At 33.7% G+C, this 18,530-nt stretch overlaps 1 protein-coding gene across 2 annotated transcripts; it reads right to left on the reverse strand.

Moving 5' to 3' along the window:
- Nucleotides 1-508: 508 nt before the first annotated feature.
- Nucleotides 509-18,222, reverse strand: LOC118644137 (sialin-like). Of its 2 annotated transcripts, XM_036287046.1 has the most exons (10): nucleotides 17,946-18,222; nucleotides 16,985-17,215; nucleotides 15,831-16,036; nucleotides 15,328-15,549; nucleotides 15,103-15,187; nucleotides 14,733-14,899; nucleotides 14,303-14,452; nucleotides 13,920-14,052; nucleotides 13,089-13,342; nucleotides 509-999 (listed from the first exon to the last, which is right to left on the reverse strand). In XM_036287046.1, exons 2-10 carry the CDS (start codon nucleotides 17,067-17,069, stop codon nucleotides 706-708), a joined length of 1,596 nt encoding a protein of 531 aa, XP_036142939.1. In that variant the 5' UTR covers nucleotides 17,070-17,215; nucleotides 17,946-18,222; the 3' UTR covers nucleotides 509-705. The 2 variants fall into 2 exon arrangements, with proteins under 2 accessions (XP_036142939.1, XP_036142940.1); XM_036287047.1 differs by lacking the exon at nucleotides 16,985-17,215 and having other exon boundaries at nucleotides 17,946-18,219.
- Between the last annotated feature and the right edge of the window lie 308 nt (nucleotides 18,223-18,530).

Below are 18,530 nucleotides of genomic sequence, written 5' to 3' on the forward strand. Positions count from 1 at the left end.
CTCTCGCTTTTCTTCGAGGAGGTAGAAAGTCGTCGCGGAGGACACAGGACTCGTGTGCCTCGCGCAGAAACGCGCGTAATGCGTAGATTTGTATGCGACATGCTAGGAAACAGCGCGAGCGGAGAAAATCGCGGGTCGGATGAGAAACAGATTCAGAACTCGCTTCAACAATGGTCGAAAGCGAGTGTAATCCGAGAGACAAAGGGGACGCTTAACCCGAATGATTTGTCCCGTCGTGTCACCTGGAATTTCCGGGCGCGCGCGTCGACATTTTTATCAGCTATCGACTTTCTACGAGTCAAATTATATCAGTCGGCGGAATCTGCCTGTTATTATTCACGGCATTGTTTCGCAACGATTTTATCTGGAGCAATCTCAATTTCGCGAAATCCAAACGACAACTCGTAACAGCAATATTAAACATTTCCGTAAAAAGTACATCCTAATAAAACGTTTAGACATTTAGTTTTTCGAGTGTTTGTTGTTGCATAAAGTTCCTCGAAGACAATTTGTCGTAATCGTATAAACGTTTATTCTTATTCTTAAACCTTATATACATTCAGAATTGTTAATCGCGTGTGCATTTGCACTATGTTTACTGTACACGGGGGAAGAGGGGGAGGAGAGGGAGAGAGGATAGAATATCCTTGGCGCAAGATGAGGCATGAAAATAGCACAAAGAATTGGCACGAGGGCGCTCAAGATTTAATTGGAGGCCACCGAGATCTTCGAGTGAATGGACGACGAGCGAGGCACGTTCTTCAGGCTCTCGACGTCGTCCTCGAGTGCATAGGGCACGAAGGGCTCGGTTTGCACACCCACGTCCTCGTGATCGAGCTCCAGCGTGTCCTGCTCGTAGATTACATCGTGACTCCGCGGTCTCGCCACGGATGGAATCCACGGTTGCGGAACGCCTTTGCCGAGCGCCAGAAAAACCGCAGCGGTCGTCAGCAGGACGACGGAGGCGACCCCGAACACTAGTCGCCAAGAGCCAGCGATCTGAAACGGATGGCAAATTGCACAAACGCGAGAACTTCTGATAAAATGCAAAACTAAACAAATATTTAAAAAAAATTTCAATAATACCATGAAGTCCACGAATAATAAAAATTATATTGCATGAAATTTTTAACATGCAATTTCGATACTTAATTTTTTATAAGAAAAGAATATAAAAATAAAATTTCATATTTTTCCATTTATACTTATGTTAACAAGTTTCTTGCATACCAAGAATTTAAATAATAAAATAAAAAAACCAATTTAAAAAATAATTTTGCTAAAGTATTTAAATATTTAACTGGATACAGAGATAAAGTAATTTTGTTAGATCATCAAAATAATTACGTAGAAAGCTCAAACTTGTTATTCATCATACTTGAATATCCTTTATATTTATTCTAATAGCTCAACAAAATTATTTTCAGGTCTGTATCTAGTTAAATTTTTAGCAAAACTATTCTGTGTATGTGTATGTGTGTGTAAATATCTTCTTTTAGTTCAGAATTCAAAATGCTGTGTTCCGCGTTTTTATTTGAAAATAACACAAATAAAGCGAAAAATGATTAATAATTAATAATTATTTAAATGCACAAAAAATAGTTTTAAATTTACAATCATTGTCTCATAACACAAGCAAAATACAAAAAATTTTTTTAAGAATTTGATAACTTTAAGCGGGCATAACTTATTTGTGTAAAGAAATTTTGCATAGTTTTATTAAGAAAAATATACTTCCATTAATTTAATAAAAAAAAACTTTTATTACGTTGAGAAAAAATTTTTGAATAAAATATAATAATGAAATTCTAATCAAGAATAAAAATTTTTTAATACTGTTATTATTACCAAAACAAATATGTGCGTCCTTTAGACTATTACTAGAACACAACAATGCGCGCGCTTCGCGCGCGCCACTTAGCATTTTTATATTGAACATTGCACTTTTTTTTCTTCAGTAATATTACTCTCACACACTTTATCATATTTAATGCCCTTCTCTATCTCACGCTCCTTCTCCCCCTCTCTAAATTACTAATTATATTATTAATGATATTAATTATATTATTTTCATATTGTTCAATTTACTCTTACATTTTACTTTCTTATTTAATCCTCGTCTTTATCTCTCACGCTTTCCCACTCTCCACCCTACGCCCCTCTCTCTCTCTCTAAACACAAATTAGTAATTATATTATATTTTCAAGTTTTTAATATCACTCTTACATACTTTCACTCCATACTTAATCCCCTTTAAATAAATTAAAAATTATAATATATTATATGTAATGTTACCTGTTAATTTTCAATCAATTTTCAAAACTTTCACTTTCTGGCAAACTCTTTAGAAAATTATTGTACGCGTCCGGAACTATATGAAAACTGCGTTAAAATAAATAAATCTGTCGATATTCAATAAGCACTTCACGTCCAGCTTTCAAAGTTCAAGTTTTTCGAGTAAAATAATTGTTTAAAACATGTTTTAATTAATTATATTACCGGAACTTCTTAGAAACTTATTGTACGCGTCCGAAACTATATGAGAATTGCGTTGAAATAAATAGAACTGTCGATATTTAAATAACATCTCACGTTTAGCCCACAAAATTCAAGTTTATCGGGCAAAATAATATTTTAATAAATGTTTTAATTAATTATATCACCGTAACTCTTTAGAAAATTACTGTTCGCGTCCAGAATTATATGAAAACTGCGTTAAAATAAATAGATCTGTCGATATTCGATTAGCACTTGACGTGTAGCCTTAGAAATTCAAGTTTTTCGGGCAAAATAATTGTTTAAAAAATGTTCTAATTAATTATATCACCTGAACTTTATAGAAACATATTGTACGCGTCCCGAACTATATGAAAATTGCGTTAAAATAAATAGATCTGTCGATATTCGATTAGCACTTGACGTGTAGCCTTAAAAATTCAAGTTTTTCGGGCAAAATAATTGTTTAAAAAATGTTCTAATTAATTATATCACCTGAACTTTATAGAAACATATTGTACGCGTCCCGAACTATATGAAAATTGCGTTAAAATAAATAGATCTGTCGATATTCAATTAGCACTTGACGTGTAGCCTCAGAAATTCAAGTTTTTTGGGCAAAATAATTGTTTAAAAAATGTTTTAATTAATTATAACACCTGAACTCTATAGAAACATATTGCACGCGTCCCGAACTATATGAGAATTACGTTAAAATAAATAGATCTGTCGATATTCGATTAGCACTTGACGTGTAGCCTTAAAAATTCAAGTTTTTCGGGCAAAATAATTGTTTAAAAAATGTTTTAATTAATTATAACACCTGAACTCTATAGAAACATATTGTACGCGTCCCGAACAATATGAGAATTACGTTAAAATAAATAGATCTGTCGATATTCGATTAGCACTTGACGTGTAGCCTTAGAAATTCAAGTTTTTCGGGCAAAATAATTGTTTAAAAAATGTTCTAATTAATTATATCACCTAAACATTATAGAAACATATTGTACGCGTCCCGAACTATATGAAAATTGCGTTAAAATAAATAGATCTGTCGATATTCGATTAGCACTTGACGTGTAGCCTTAGAAATTCAAGTTTTTCGGGCAAAATAATTGTTTAAAAAATGTTCTAATAATTATATCACCTGAAACATTATAGAACATATTGTACGCGTCCCGAAACTATATGAAAATTGCGTTAAAATAAATAGATCTGTCGATATTCGATTAGCACTTGACGTGTAGCCTTAGAAATTCAAGTTTTTTCGGGCAAAATAATTGTTTAAAAATGTTCTAATTAATTATATCACCTGATTTTTATAGAAACATATTGGAACGCGTCCCGAACTATATGAAAACTGCGTTAAAATAAATAGATCTGTCGATATTCAATTAGCACTTGGCGGTATAGCCTTAGAAATTCAAGTTTTTCGGGCAAAATAATTGTTTAAAAAATGTTTTAATTAATTATAAACACCTGAACTCTATAGAAACATATTGTACGCGTCCCGACTATATGAAAAATTGCGTTAAAATAAATAGATCTGTCGATATTCAATTAGCACTTGACGGTAGCCTCAGAAATTCAAGTTTTTTTGGGCAAATAATTGTTTAAAAATGTTCTAATTAATTATAATCACCTGAACTTTATAGAAACATATTGCACGCGTCCCGAACTATATGAGAACTTACGTTAAAATAAATAGATCTGTCGATATTCGATTAGCACTTGACGTGTAGCCTTAAAATTCAAGTTTTTCGGGCAAAATAATTGTTTAAAAAATGTTTTAATTAATTATAACACCTGAACTCTATAGAAACATATTGTACGCGTCCCGAACAATATGAGAATTACGTTAAAATAAATAGATCTGTCGATATTCGATTAGCACTTGACGTGTAGCCTTAGAATTCAAGTTTTTCGGGCAAAATAATTGTTTAAAAAATGTTCTAATTAATTATATCACCTAAACATTATAGAAACATATTGTACGCGTCCCGAACTATATGAAAATTGCGTTAAAATAAATAGATCTGTCGATATTCGATTAGCACTTGACGTGTAGCCTTAGAAATTCAAGTTTTTCGGGCAAAATAATTGTTTTAAAAAATGTTCTAATTAATTATATCACCTGAACTTTATAGAAACATATTGTACGCGTCCCGAACTATATGAAAATTGCGTTAAAATAAATAGATCTGTCAATATTCGATTAGCACTTGACGTGTAGCCTTAGAAATTCAAGTTTTTCGGGCAAAATAATTGTTTTAAAAAATGTTCTAATTAATTATATCACCTAAACATTATAGAAACATATTGTACGCGTCCCGAACTATATGAAAATTGCGTTAAAATAAATAGATCTGTCGATATTCGATTAGCACTTGACGTGTAGCCTTAGAAATTCAAGTTTTTCGGGCAAAATAATTGTTTAAAAAATGTTCTAATTAATTATATCACCTAAACATTATAGAAACATATTGTACGCGTCCCGAACTATATGAAAATTGCGTTAAAATAAATAGATCTGTCGATATTCGATTAGCACTTGACGTGTAGCCTTAGAAATTCAAGTTTTTCGGGCAAAATAATTGTTTAAAAATGTTCTAATTAATTATATCACCTGATTTTTATAGAAACATATTGAACGCGTCCCGAACTATATGAAAACTGCGTTAAAATAAATAGATCTGTCGATATTCAATTAGCACTTGGCGTGTAGCCTTAGAAATTCAAGTTTTTCGGGCAAAATAATTGTTTAAAAAATGTTTTAATTAATTATAACACCTGAACTCTATAGAAACATATTGTACGCGTCCCGAACAATATGAGAATTACGTTAAAATAAATAGATCTGTCGATATTCGATTAGCACTTGACGTGTAGCCTTAGAAATTCAAGTTTTTCGGGCAAAATAATTGTTTTAAAAAATGTTCTAATTAATTATATCACCTAAACATTATAGAAACATATTGTACGCGTCCCGAACTATATGAAAATTGCGTTAAAATAAATAGATCTGTCGATATTCGATTAGCACTTGACGTGTAGCCTTAGAAATTCAAGTTTTTCGGGCAAAATAATTGTTTAAAAAATGTTCTAATTAATTATATCACCTGAACTTTATAGAAACATATTGTACGCGTCCCGAACTATATGAAAATTGCGTTAAAATAAATAGATCTGTCAATATTCGATTAGCACTTGACGTGTAGCCTTAGAAATTCAAGTTTTCGGGCAAAATAATTGTTTAAAAAATGTTCTAATTAATTATATCACCTAAACATTATAGAAACATATTGTACGCGTCCCGAACTATATGAAAATTGCGTTTAAATAAATAGATCTGTCGATATTCGATTAGCACTGACGTGTAGCCTTAGAAATTCAAGTTTTTCGGGCAAAATAATTGTTTAAAAAATGTTCTAATTAATTATATCACCTAAACATTATAGAAACTATTGTACGCGTCCCGAACTATATGAAAATTGCGTTAAAATAAATAGATCTGTCGATATTCGATTAGCACTTGACGTGTAGCCTTAGAAATTCAAGTTTTTCGGGCAAAATAATTGTTTTAAAAATGTTCTAATTAATTATATCACCTGATTTTTATAGAAACATATTGAACGCGTCCCGAACTATATGAAAACTGCGTTAAAATAAATAGATCTGTCGATATTCAATTAGCACTTGGCGTGTAGCCTTAGAAATTCAAGTTTTTCGGGCAAAATAATTGTTTAAAAATGTTTTAATTAATTATACACCTGAACTCTATAGAAACATATTGTACGCGTCCCGAACAATATGAGAATTACGTTAAAATAAATAGATCTGTCGATATTCGATTAGCACTTGACGTGTAGCCTTAGAAATTCAAGTTTTTCGGGCAAAATAATTGTTTAAAAAATGTTCTAATTAATTATATCACCTAAACATTATAGAAACATATTGTACGCGTCCCGAACTATATGAAAATTGCGTTAAAATAAATAGATCTGTCGATATTCGATTAGCACTTGACGTGTAGCCTTAGAAATTCAAGTTTTTCGGGCAAAATAATTGTTTAAAAAATGTTCTAATTAATTATATCACCTGATTTTATAGAAACATATTGTACGCGTCCCGAACTATATGAAAATTGCGTTTAAAATAAATAGATCTGTCGATATTCGATTAGCACTTGACGTGTAGCCTCAGAAATTCAAGTTTTTGGGCAAAATAATTGTTTTAAAAAATGTTTTATTTAATTATAACACCTGAACTCTGTAGAAACATATTGTACGCGTCCCGAACAATATGAGAATTACGTTAAATAAATAGATCTGTCGATATTCGATTAGCACTTGACGTGTAGCCTTAGAAATTCAAGTTTTTCGGGCAAAATAATTGTTTAAAAAATGTTCTAATTAATTATATCACCTGATTTTATAGAAACATATTGTACGCGTCCCGAACTATATGAAAATTGCGTTTAAAATAAATAGATCTGTCGATATTCGATTAGCACTTGACGTGTAGCCTCAGAAATTCAAGTTTTTTGGGCAAAATAATTGTTTAAAAATGTTTTAATTAATTATAACACCTGAACTCTATAGAAACATATTGTACGCGTCCCGAACAATATGAGAATTACGTTAAAATAAATAGATCTGTCAATATTCGATTAGCACTTGACGTGTAGCCTTAGAAATTCAAGTTTTTCGGGCAAAATAATTGTTTAAAAAATGTTCTAATTAATTATATCACCTAAACATTATAGAAACATATTGTACGCGTCCCGAACAATATGAGAATTACGTTAAATAAATAGATCTGTCGATATTCGATTAGCACTTGACGTGTAGCCTTAGAAATTCAAGTTTTTCGGGCAAAATAATTGTTTTAAAAAATGTTCTAATTAATTATATCACCTAAACATTATAGAAACATATTGTACGCGTCCCGAACTATATGAAAATTGCGTTAAAATAAATAGATCTGTCGATATTCGATTAGCACTTGACGTGTAGCCTTAGAAATTCAAGTTTTTTCGGGCAAAATAATTGTTTAAAAAATGTTCTAATTAATTATATCACCTAAACTTTATAGAAACATATTGTACGCGTCCCGAACTATATGAAAATTGCGTTAAAATAAATAGATCTGTCGATATTCAATTAGCACTTGACGTGTAGCCTCAGAAATTCAAGTTTTTTGGGCAAAATAATTGTTTAAAAAATGTTTTAATTAATTATAACACCTGAACTCTATAGAAACATATTGCACGCGTCCCGAACTATATGAGAATTACGTTAAAATAAATAGATCTGTCGATATTCGATTAGCACTTGACGTGTAGCCTTAAAAATTCAAGTTTTTCGGGCAAAATAATTGTTTAAAAAATGTTTTAATTAATTATAACACCTGAACTCTATAGAAACATATTGTACGCGTCCCGAACAATATGAGAATTACGTTAAAATAAATAGATCTGTCGATATTCGATTAGCACTTGACGTGTAGCCTTAGAAATTCAAGTTTTTCGGGCAAAATAATTGTTTAAAAAATGTTCTAATTAATTATATCACCTAAACATTATAGCAACATATTGTACGCGTCCCGAACTATATGAAAATTGCGTTAAATAAATAGATCTGTCGATATTCGATTAGCACTTGACGTGTAGCCTTAGAAATTCAAGTTTTTCGGGCAAAATAATTGTTTAAAAAATGTTCTAATTAATTATATCACCTGAACTTTATAGAAACATATTGTACGCGTCCCGAACTATATGAAAATTGCGTTAAAATAAATAAATCTGTCAATATTCGATTAGCACTTGACGTGTAGCCTTAGAAATTCAAGTTTTTCGGGCAAAATAATTGTTTAAAAAATGTTCTAATTAATTATATCACCTAAACATTATAGAAACATATTGTACGCGTTCCGAACTATATGAAAATTGCGTTAAAATAAATAGATCTGTCGATATTCGATTAGCACTTGACGTGTAGCCTTAGAAATTCAAGTTTTTCGGGCAAAATAATTGTTTAAAAAATGTTCTAATTAATTATATCACCTGATTTTTATAGAAACATATTGAACGCGTCCCGAACTATATGAAAACTGCGTTAAAATAAATAGATCTGTCGATATTCAATTAGCACTTGGCGTGTAGCCTTAGAAATTCAAGTTTTTCGGGCAAAATAATTGTTTAAAAAATGTTCTAATTAATTATATCACCTGATTTTTATAGAAACATATTGTACGCGTCCCGAACTATATGAAAATTGCGTTAAAATAAATAGATCTGTCGATATTCGATTAGCACTTGACGTGTAGCCTCAGAAATTCAAGTTTTTTGGGCAAAATAATTGTTTAAAAAATGTTTTATTTAATTATAACACCTGAACTCTGTAGAAACATATTGTACGCGTCCCGAACAATATGAGAATTACGTTAAAATAAATAGATCTGTCGATATTCGATTAGCACTTGACGTGTAGCCTTAGAAATTCAAGTTTTTCGGGCAAAATAATTGTTTAAAAAATGTTCTAATTAATTATATCACCTGATTTTATAGAAACATATTGTACGCGTCCCGAACTATATGAAAATTGCGTTAAAATAAATAGATCTGTCGATATTCGATTAGCACTTGACGTGTAGCCTCAGAAATTCAAGTTTTTTGGGCAAATAATTGTTTAAAAAATGTTTTAATTAATTATAACACCTGAACTCTATAGAAACATATTGTACGCGTCCCGAACAATATGAGAATTACGTTAAAATAAATAGATCTGTCAATATTCGATTAGCACTTGACGTGTAGCCTTAGAAATTCAAGTTTTTCGGGCAAAATAATTGTTTTAAAAAATGTTCTAATTAATTATATCACCTAAACATTATAGAAACATATTGTACGCGTCCCGAACAATATGAGAATTACGTTAAAATAAATAGATCTGTCGATATTCGATTAGCACTTGACGTGTAGCCTTAGAAATTCAAGTTTTTCGGGCAAAATAATTGTTTAAAAAATGTTCTAATTAATTATATCACCTAAACATTATAGAAACATATTGTACGCGTCCCGAACTATATGAAAATTGCGTTAAAATAAATAGATCTGTCGATATTCGATTAGCACTTGACGTGTAGCCTTAGAAATTCAAGTTTTTCGGGCAAAATAATTGTTTAAAAAATGTTCTAATTAATTATATCACCTAAACATTATAGCAACATATTGTACGCGTCCCGAACTATATGAAAATTGCGTTAAAATAAATAGATCTGTCGATATTCGATTAGCACTTGACGTGTAGCCTTAGAAATTCAAGTTTTTCGGGCAAAATAATTGTTTAAAAAATGTTCTAATTAATTATATCACCTGAACTTTATAGAAACATATTGTACGCGTCCCGAACTATATGAAAATTGCGTTAAAATAAATAAATCTGTCAATATTCGATTAGCACTTGACGTGTAGCCTTAGAAATTCAAGTTTTTCGGGCAAAATAATTGTTTAAAAAATGTTCTAATTAATTATATCACCTAAACATTATAGAAACATATTGTACGCGTTCCGAACTATATGAAAATTGCGTTAAAATAAATAGATCTGTCGATATTCGATTAGCACTTGACGTGTAGCCTTAGAAATTCAAGTTTTTCGGGCAAAATAATTGTTTAAAAAATGTTCTAATTAATTATATCACCTGATTTTTATAGAAACATATTGAACGCGTCCCGAACTATATGAAAACTGCGTTAAAATAAATAGATCTGTCGATATTCAATTAGCACTTGGCGTGTAGCCTTAGAAATTCAAGTTTTTCGGGCAAAATAATTGTTTAAAAAATGTTCTAATTAATTATATCACCTGATTTTTATAGAAACATATTGTACGCGTCCCGAACTATATGAAAATTGCGTTAAAATAAATAGATCTGTCGATATTCGATTAGCACTTGACGTGTAGCCTCAGAAATTCAAGTTTTTTGGGCAAAATAATTGTTTAAAAAATGTTTTATTTAATTATAACACCTGAACTCTGTAGAAACATATTGTACGCGTCCCGAACAATATGAGAATTACGTTAAAATAAATAAATCTGTCAATATTCGATTAGCACTTGACGTGTAGCCTTAGAAATTCAAGTTTTTCGGGCAAAATAATTGTTTAAAAAATGTTCTAATTAATTATATCACCTAAACATTATAGAAACATATTGTACGCGTTCCGAACTATATGAAAATTGCGTTAAAATAAATAGATCTGTCGATATTCGATTAGCACTTGACGTGTAGCCTTAGAAATTCAAGTTTTTCGGGCAAAATAATTGTTTAAAAAATGTTCTAATTAATTATATCACCTGATTTTTATAGAAACATATTGAACGCGTCCCGAACTATATGAAAACTGCGTTAAAATAAATAGATCTGTCGATATTCAATTAGCACTTGGCGTGTAGCCTTAGAAATTCAAGTTTTTCGGGCAAAATAATTGTTTAAAAAATGTTCTAATTAATTATATCACCTGAACTTTATAGAAACATATTGTACGCGTCCCGAACTATATGAAAATTGCGTTAAAATAAATAGATCTGTCAATATTCGATTAGCACTTGACGTGTAGCCTTAGAAATTCAAGTTTTTCGGGCAAAATAATTGTTTAAAAAAATGTTCTAATTAATTATATCACCTAAACATTATAGAAACATATTGTACGCGTCCCGAACTATATGAAAATTGCGTTAAAATAAATAGATCTGTCGATATTCGATTAGCACTTGGCGTGTAGCCTTAGAAATTCAAGTTTTTCGGGCAAAATAATTGTTTATAAAATGTTTTAATTAATTATAACACCTGAACTCTATAGAAACATATTGTACGCGTCCCGAACAATATGAGAATTACGTTAAAATAAATAGATCTGTCGATATTCGATTAGCACTTGACGTGTAGCCTTAGAAATTCAAGTTTTTCGGGCAAAATAATTGTTTAAAAAATGTTCTAATTAATTATATCACCTAAACATTATAGAAACATATTGTACGCGTCCCGAACTATATGAAAATTGCGTTAAAATAAATAGATCTGTCGATATTCGATTAGCACTTGACGTGTAGCCTTAGAAATTCAAGTTTTTCGGGCAAAATAATTGTTTAAAAAATGTTCTAATTAATTATATCACCTGATTTTTATAGAAACATATTGAACGCGTCCCGAACTATATGAAAACTGAGTTAAAATAAATAGATCTGTCGATATTCGATTAGCACTTGACGTGTAGCCTTAGAAATTCAAGTTTTTCGAGCAAAATAATTGTTTAAAAAATGTTTTAATTAATTATAACACCTGAACTGTGTAGAAACATATTGTACGCGTCCCGAACAATATGAGAATTACGTTAAAATAAATAGATCTGTCGATATTCGATTAGCACTTGACGTGTAGCCTTAGAAATTTAAGTTTTTTGAGCAAAATAATTGTTTAAAAAATGTTTTAATTAATTATATCACCTGAACTCTATAGAAACATATTGTACGCGTCCCGAACTATATGAGAATTAGGTTAAAATAAATAGATCTGTCGATATTCGATTAGCACTTGACGTGTAGCCTTCAAAATTCAAGTTTTCCGGGCAAAATAATTTTCAAAAAAATGTTTTTATTAATTATAACACCATAACTTTTTAAAAACTATTGTACGCGTCCGTATCTATATGGGAACTGCGTTAAAAAAAACAGAACTATCAATATTCAACCAGTATCTCATGTCTGGACCTATAAATATAAGTTTCCCATCTAGATAGTTGTTAAAAAATACTTTTAAAATTTTTAAATTAATTAATTTTGTCTATCTGAGATGCCAGTTACACCAAATCCACGTGCGCAGACGTTAACGCATATATACGTATGTTTTGTAACAAAAAATTATTTTTTCATTAATTTAATCATCAGAACTATTGATAGAACGTCTCTAAATGATAGGACTCTATAGATTTAGTCTTCTCTGTGGTCGTATATTCGAAATACGGTGAGATGCTATTATGTGATTTTGGAAGTTAGCATCTCATTTATAAAATTTTAATTAAAATAGATAATTCAACGGAACTATTGTTGATACCTATCAAGAACTGTAGAACTATGCTGGAGGCAAGTAATTCTGCAGTATTTTTATGAGATGCTAAACTTTGAGATGCTAACTTCACACACGTTTAATCGCGGAAAAGCGACAACAATACTTCAAGAGATGCGAGTATCGATGCCACGCCCTTTTTTAGAAAGGATAATATTGAAATAAAAATATAATTCTGAAATTTAAAATCATAAATAATAAATATTTTATATTCTTGCTTATATATGAAACAATGAGAGTATTGAATTGGTATTAATTTTTTTTGTGCGGAAAATAACGAGAAGCGGACTCACGTAAAACATAGAAAGTAGAAGGAAAGACACACATTCTCGCTAAATCCTCGTTACGCAATCCAACGTCCGTTTAGCGTTCGCGGACGTTACGGAGTTGTTTAACGCGTTACGTTTACGTGGGCGGACAACGCGCGCGCTTGTGTCCAGCGCAGTATTAAACTCGACTTACGGAGCCATGAAGAGCCTGGGTAACGAAGTAATTGGCGGCCAGCAGTCCCGCGGCGCCCAGCGTCGAGCAGAGAGCGCACCCGGCCGCGGCGCAGGCCGGCGATTCCGCGGGTGCGAGATCGGCGATGGCTGCGAGTGCACCGGCCGGCGCGGTACCGGAAACGAGGAGGGCTGCTATCCCCAGCCAGGCGGCACCTAAGGCCTGGCAGCCGGCGTAACCGGCGACGAAGAGGAGGGCCGCGGGGATGAAGTGCGCTGATCACAATTCAATTCGGTATTATTGAGAGTACTGAGGACTGTTACTTGTGGCAATTTGGAAAGAATTTAAAGCTTCAAGGGTTCAAACCTTCCGGAAGTTTGAACCTTCAAATATTGAAAGTTGCGAAAAATAACAGTCCTAGTAGGTAGGTAAAAAACGTCGGAAAGACGCAATTTTCTCGCTGCTTGGGATAAAGCCTTTTAGTTTGTTACTCAACACGTTTAAGACCTTCCATCTTCAATTATCGTAATGAGATCTCGTATAAGCTATTACTCTCAGGGCAAGGCAACACCAACTATCAATTCACCTCGCAGCGTGAAACGAGTAATCTGTAACGCACCGATACCGCGATACTTTTCTACGGCTATAATAACGCCGTTGAATTTCCCATAAATTTTTCACGTTACATTTTTATTATTCAAAGCACTTTCCCTGGAACATTTGCCAAGAATAAAAAGCAAAAAAATTATATCCTTTTATGTAAATTAACTCGACTATTAAAGTGGTTAGAATTCTTGCACGCGTTTTCACATTGTAGACATAATGCCGTTTACAGAGATACACATAACGTACCTGTGTAAACGACCAACTTTCTCGCCGTGGTCGTGGAAACTATTTTAGATTCGCGGACGTGATCTACCAGGAGACCGCAGGTCAGCGCAGCCATGAAGTGACCGATGTGAGGTAACGTGGTCAGCACTGAGTCCTGAATTGAAATTACAATTTAGTAACAAGGCGAGACTTACGAGCTGACAGTAATATCGGTCGGTCCCGGAATTGTACCTCTAACTATTGTAACGTAACATTATTACATGAGGTTTATGCTTCCTCTTTTTATATCTTTTTTTAAAATAATATTTCACACGTTCCTTTTCACTCTGATATTTGTGATACAGTTTTCTAATAATGTTATTATAAATAATAATTAAAATGATAACAAATTTCAGCCAACTTACGTTAGCTGTAGAGAATCCATAAATGAGCTTCAGGTACTTCGTCATGCCGAGTGCGAGTGTCGCGTCGCCCCATTGATTGCCCATCGTCGCTACTGCAGACGCCCAGACGGGTACGGATCTCAACAGTTTTCCCCATGGTATCACAGCTGCCTGTGATAGTTACTCATCTCATGAATATTTAAAAAAAGAAACCGCCTCATAGACTAAGTATACATGTAGTAAATCTTAATTAAGTCAATGCTACAGTCGCGTGACAGGTTTGTTGCAGGTACTAATTAGCAAATGGAAAATTTCTGTATAGAGACTGCATGGCAAGCCTTCAACTATGTGACTCCTTATCAGACTACTAATTATTATCATCCGACTACTTTGATAAACTTCCGAGAGTGTCGCGGGCGCGCTCGCTAAATAAATCGGAAGTGTCGCTTACAGTTGTGTCGTGCTGATAGGACTTCGGCGTGTCCTTAACGAATCGGCCGAAGGCGAAGTACCAGCACAGTGCCAGAAGAACCAGACCGTAGCACAATGAGTCGCGGCCGAACGTTCGCACCACCGCGGTGCCCAGCCATCCGGTGAGACAATAACCCACGCTGACGGCTTAAAGCATGGAAATTAAGGATTAAGTAACTTGGACCATGGGAGCTCTCAGCGAAATATTCTTTAAAATATCCTAAAAGTCGTAGAGTATGCCGTAAAACGTACGTTTTTTTTCGCTACAAAATTAATGAATGGCTCGAAGGGTTCATTATTCTCTCTTTACTTTTCACTTAAATGCGCTCGTTTGCCAATCCTTAACATACCTGCGTAGCAACTAAAGTACCAGCTTCTATGATTGCTCTTAAACCAGGTCATAGCGAACATGTGAGCAGCGGGCATAGTTGCGCCCTGCAAAAGAGAGGATGTTGCAATGATCCTCGCGCAAATGTTTTCTTTTCTTTTTACGCCGGCGCCGCCGTTTTACGACTCCGCGCAAAATCGTGCTCGCGAATACCGTCTGGCGATAAGGTCCGCGAAAGTCAACTTACGGTGCATAATCCTTGGAACAACCGAAGCGCAACGTGCGACGGTCCGCGCCAGGCAGCAGGTACTAATAGTGACGCTAAGCAGGCGCTAAGAACCGCACGTGAGAACACCATGGAGGGCCCGGATCGGCCCCATACCAGGCAACCACCCAGAATCGGACCGGCAACTTGTCCCCATAAGAACGCCTCGCGCATAATCGATTCCGCTCGCTCTTCCTGCGGCAGCTGTCATACGGAACACGAATTATAAATATCTTTCCGCAACATAGCGGTGCAAGGCATAACTGTTCTCCACTTTGCTGTTACGTTCGCTTCTTAGAATTGCCTGCGAAGACTTGGCAATTCAAATTAATGCAAAACAAAGCTGTCGCATTTACGAGTAGCGTTAGTACCGCTTATAGTTTGCTTTCATATTGGCGAGTGGAAACTTGCTAGACAAATAAAAGTGGGAAGAAGTGCATTTTAGCGTTGAAGCAGCGCGGAGAAACGTGCATATATATATATACCTCCATGAATATAATTTCAAAGTCCTCAGTGCGATTGCGGCTGGTGATGTTGACCAGCATATCGCAGTGCCAAGATGTGTCGATGATGGCATGATTGTCTTTCTGATTCGCCAACAGTGCGACGGAGGAGCTGACTTCGACCGCGCCGCAAAGCGCAAATCCAACTGCGACTAGCGCGGCGACGATGTGTCGCGCTCGTACAGCCGCTAACAAATAACAAATCATTGTGTGATAACATTATAATAACTGCAATTACAATTCAATCGAATCACTAATAAAAATCTAAAAGCTTGCGGTAATAATTTTATATATTTTAATATATTGATAAAGATCACTTAAAAGATTATTTAATGACGACAACCTTGCGTTATTGATAAAAATCATTAGTCACAAATTTTAAACTTTAGTATCGTCAAATTTATAAAAATTCTAAATAAAAATTAATTATTTTATTTATTATTAAAAAAGACTTTCTAAATAATTATTAAATAAAAGCAATACATCTACCTTAATCTGAAATATAAATTAATCTAATTGGATTAATTTAACTAGCAACTTTCACAGGCTCTCTATTATTCTCGGCGAATTAACAATACAATAATAACAAAAAAGTCGTATATGTATGTGTACATATATCCATTATCGTAGTCTTTAAACGTCGAGCACGACAATGTTTGATTTTGATAACTTATTCAAACGACTGGTACGATAGTATCTACGTACAAATTCTAAATTTAAGATACTTGTGACTGGTTCTTTACGAATAAAAATAACACTTGTAAAATGTATATTACACAAAATACATGCAATATTGATCGTAACGATTTTTCGTTTATATTAGTCTTATAATTTCTCATATTTAATTATCAATTCTCAAAAAGATTCTTCTTTTATAAAATTGTAAAAAAATAATTAATTATACAATACACTAAATAAAGTAATATAAATCTATAATATCGATTAATGAAAAGTTGTTTTAAATGCTAGTCTTGTCACTGCGCTGTTCCAATACGCAGCATTCATCCGGAAGTTTTTCCTGTTGAGGTAAGTTGCTTTAAAATTTGATTGCATAGCGTAAAATAGCGTAAAATAAAATTAAGTCTCGCGCGTCCGATGGGAAATGAAATTAATTAGTGTTTAGAATTTTGACGAACCTCGAACCTCTTGCGCAGCGAGCTTTAGTTGACAACTGCCACGTTTAACGAACTGCACGCTACCTCTCTTGACGAAGTCTGCCATCTCACAGAAGCCAAAAATAATGAGATCGACCGCGACATCTCGTTCTTATCACGTCCGGAGTTTGATTCGCGCACTATCTCTCCACTACTCCGAGTATATTACAGGTGACCTCGACTTTGGCTCGGTGATGCAACGCAAATAGCTGACTTTTCGACAAGACAATGAACGCGTAACGCTATTAATTTCTTCAGTGTGAGCTGAAGGAACAGTGATCTTTAATACTCTCTTTGACGCAACACTAATTTATTTTACGCAAATTACAGATAATGCTAATTTTTAATGCAGTCGAATATAAATAAAGCCAAGTATGAGAAATGCTAACACCAAATCTGTAATTTCCAATTATATAAACCCTAAGATTTTTAATATAAACAAATTAATTCCGCATTAATACTCGAGTCGAAAATCTGCATGACAAGAACAATTTTTTGTTAAAGTAACAATGAAAAATTTAGTTACATGTATAGATACAGATATGGAAGTTTGTTGAACCATCAAATTAATGATGTAGGACGCTCAACAATGATAAATGTTGCGAAAAGCTTTAATATTCTGGCAACCAGTTTTAATTAAGTATCCTATATATAATTATTCTAAGAGCAAAGTTATTCTCAGAACTGTATCTAGTTAAATTTTTAGATACTTCAGATCTTTTAGAAAAATCATTTTCGTATAGCCAAAGTACCACGCTGACGTTTCACGATACTCCGTATGAATAATTATTAAATTATTCACTTTTCCTTTAACTCGACAAACCTAAAGCGTCGCAAATCGTTAATCATCTCCGGAGTCATTTGCTGCCAATAGTAACGCGTTGAAAATTCCGGAAATCCGGAATTCTCATTACCAAAGGAAGTCGATTGAGGACACACGTACCTTTGACCTCGAGTGCCGCGTGTCTCAGTTGGACACTACCGCGTTTAAGACGAACCAGCGCCGCCATTGTCGTCAAACGAGCTGAATCATCAATTGCGTTTCCATGATACAGAATCGATCCTTGAGGCACATAACATCAAGTCTGTTGATCCTTCCGACCACTTTCCTAACGCGCGAGATTGGCGGAACGCAGCAGCGACGGTGAGTTACGCGAGCCATACTGGTCATCTAGCCGGTGCGAGTGAATGAACATCTCCGTTAACGAGACTTGATACAATAAGTACCTATGCTGGGTCAGCCTTGAAGCACCGCGCGCGAGGCCCGCCTCGTAATATTTTCCCCACGTCAGATCGAGTCGCCGAGCGATATATCGAAACGATAAAGATCTTCAAACGCAGCTGGTTTTTTCCTGGCCTTATCACAATAATCACGACGCTCAAGCAATGACATACCAATGAATACTGTTGAGTGTAATTAATGCAGCATTATTATACACGAGCGCCTTCACATCTTAATCTTCCTATCCGCCCAAATAATTTCACAATCATTAATATTGATTAGATGCAATATTGCATCTTGTTTCTT

Source organism: Monomorium pharaonis, chromosome 5, assembly GCF_013373865.1.
Source record: "Monomorium pharaonis isolate MP-MQ-018 chromosome 5, ASM1337386v2, whole genome shotgun sequence".
NCBI lineage: Eukaryota > Metazoa > Arthropoda > Insecta > Hymenoptera > Formicidae > Monomorium > Monomorium pharaonis.

Bases quoted from the DNA above. Each gene is read 5' to 3' on its own strand.
- LOC118644137 (XM_036287046.1), bottom strand. From the start codon at position 17,069: ATGGCAGACTTCGTCAAGAGAGGTAGCGTGCAGTTCGTTAAACGTGGC. The intron at 14,900-15,102 runs GTATGTTAAGGA...CCATGCTTTAAG, and splicing joins GTACTTTAGTTGCTACGCAG to CCGTCAGCGTGGGTTATTGT. The intron at 1,000-13,088 runs GTAAGTCGAGTT...CATCCGTTTCAG, and splicing joins CCCAGGCTCTTCATGGCTCC to ATCGCTGGCTCTTGGCGACT.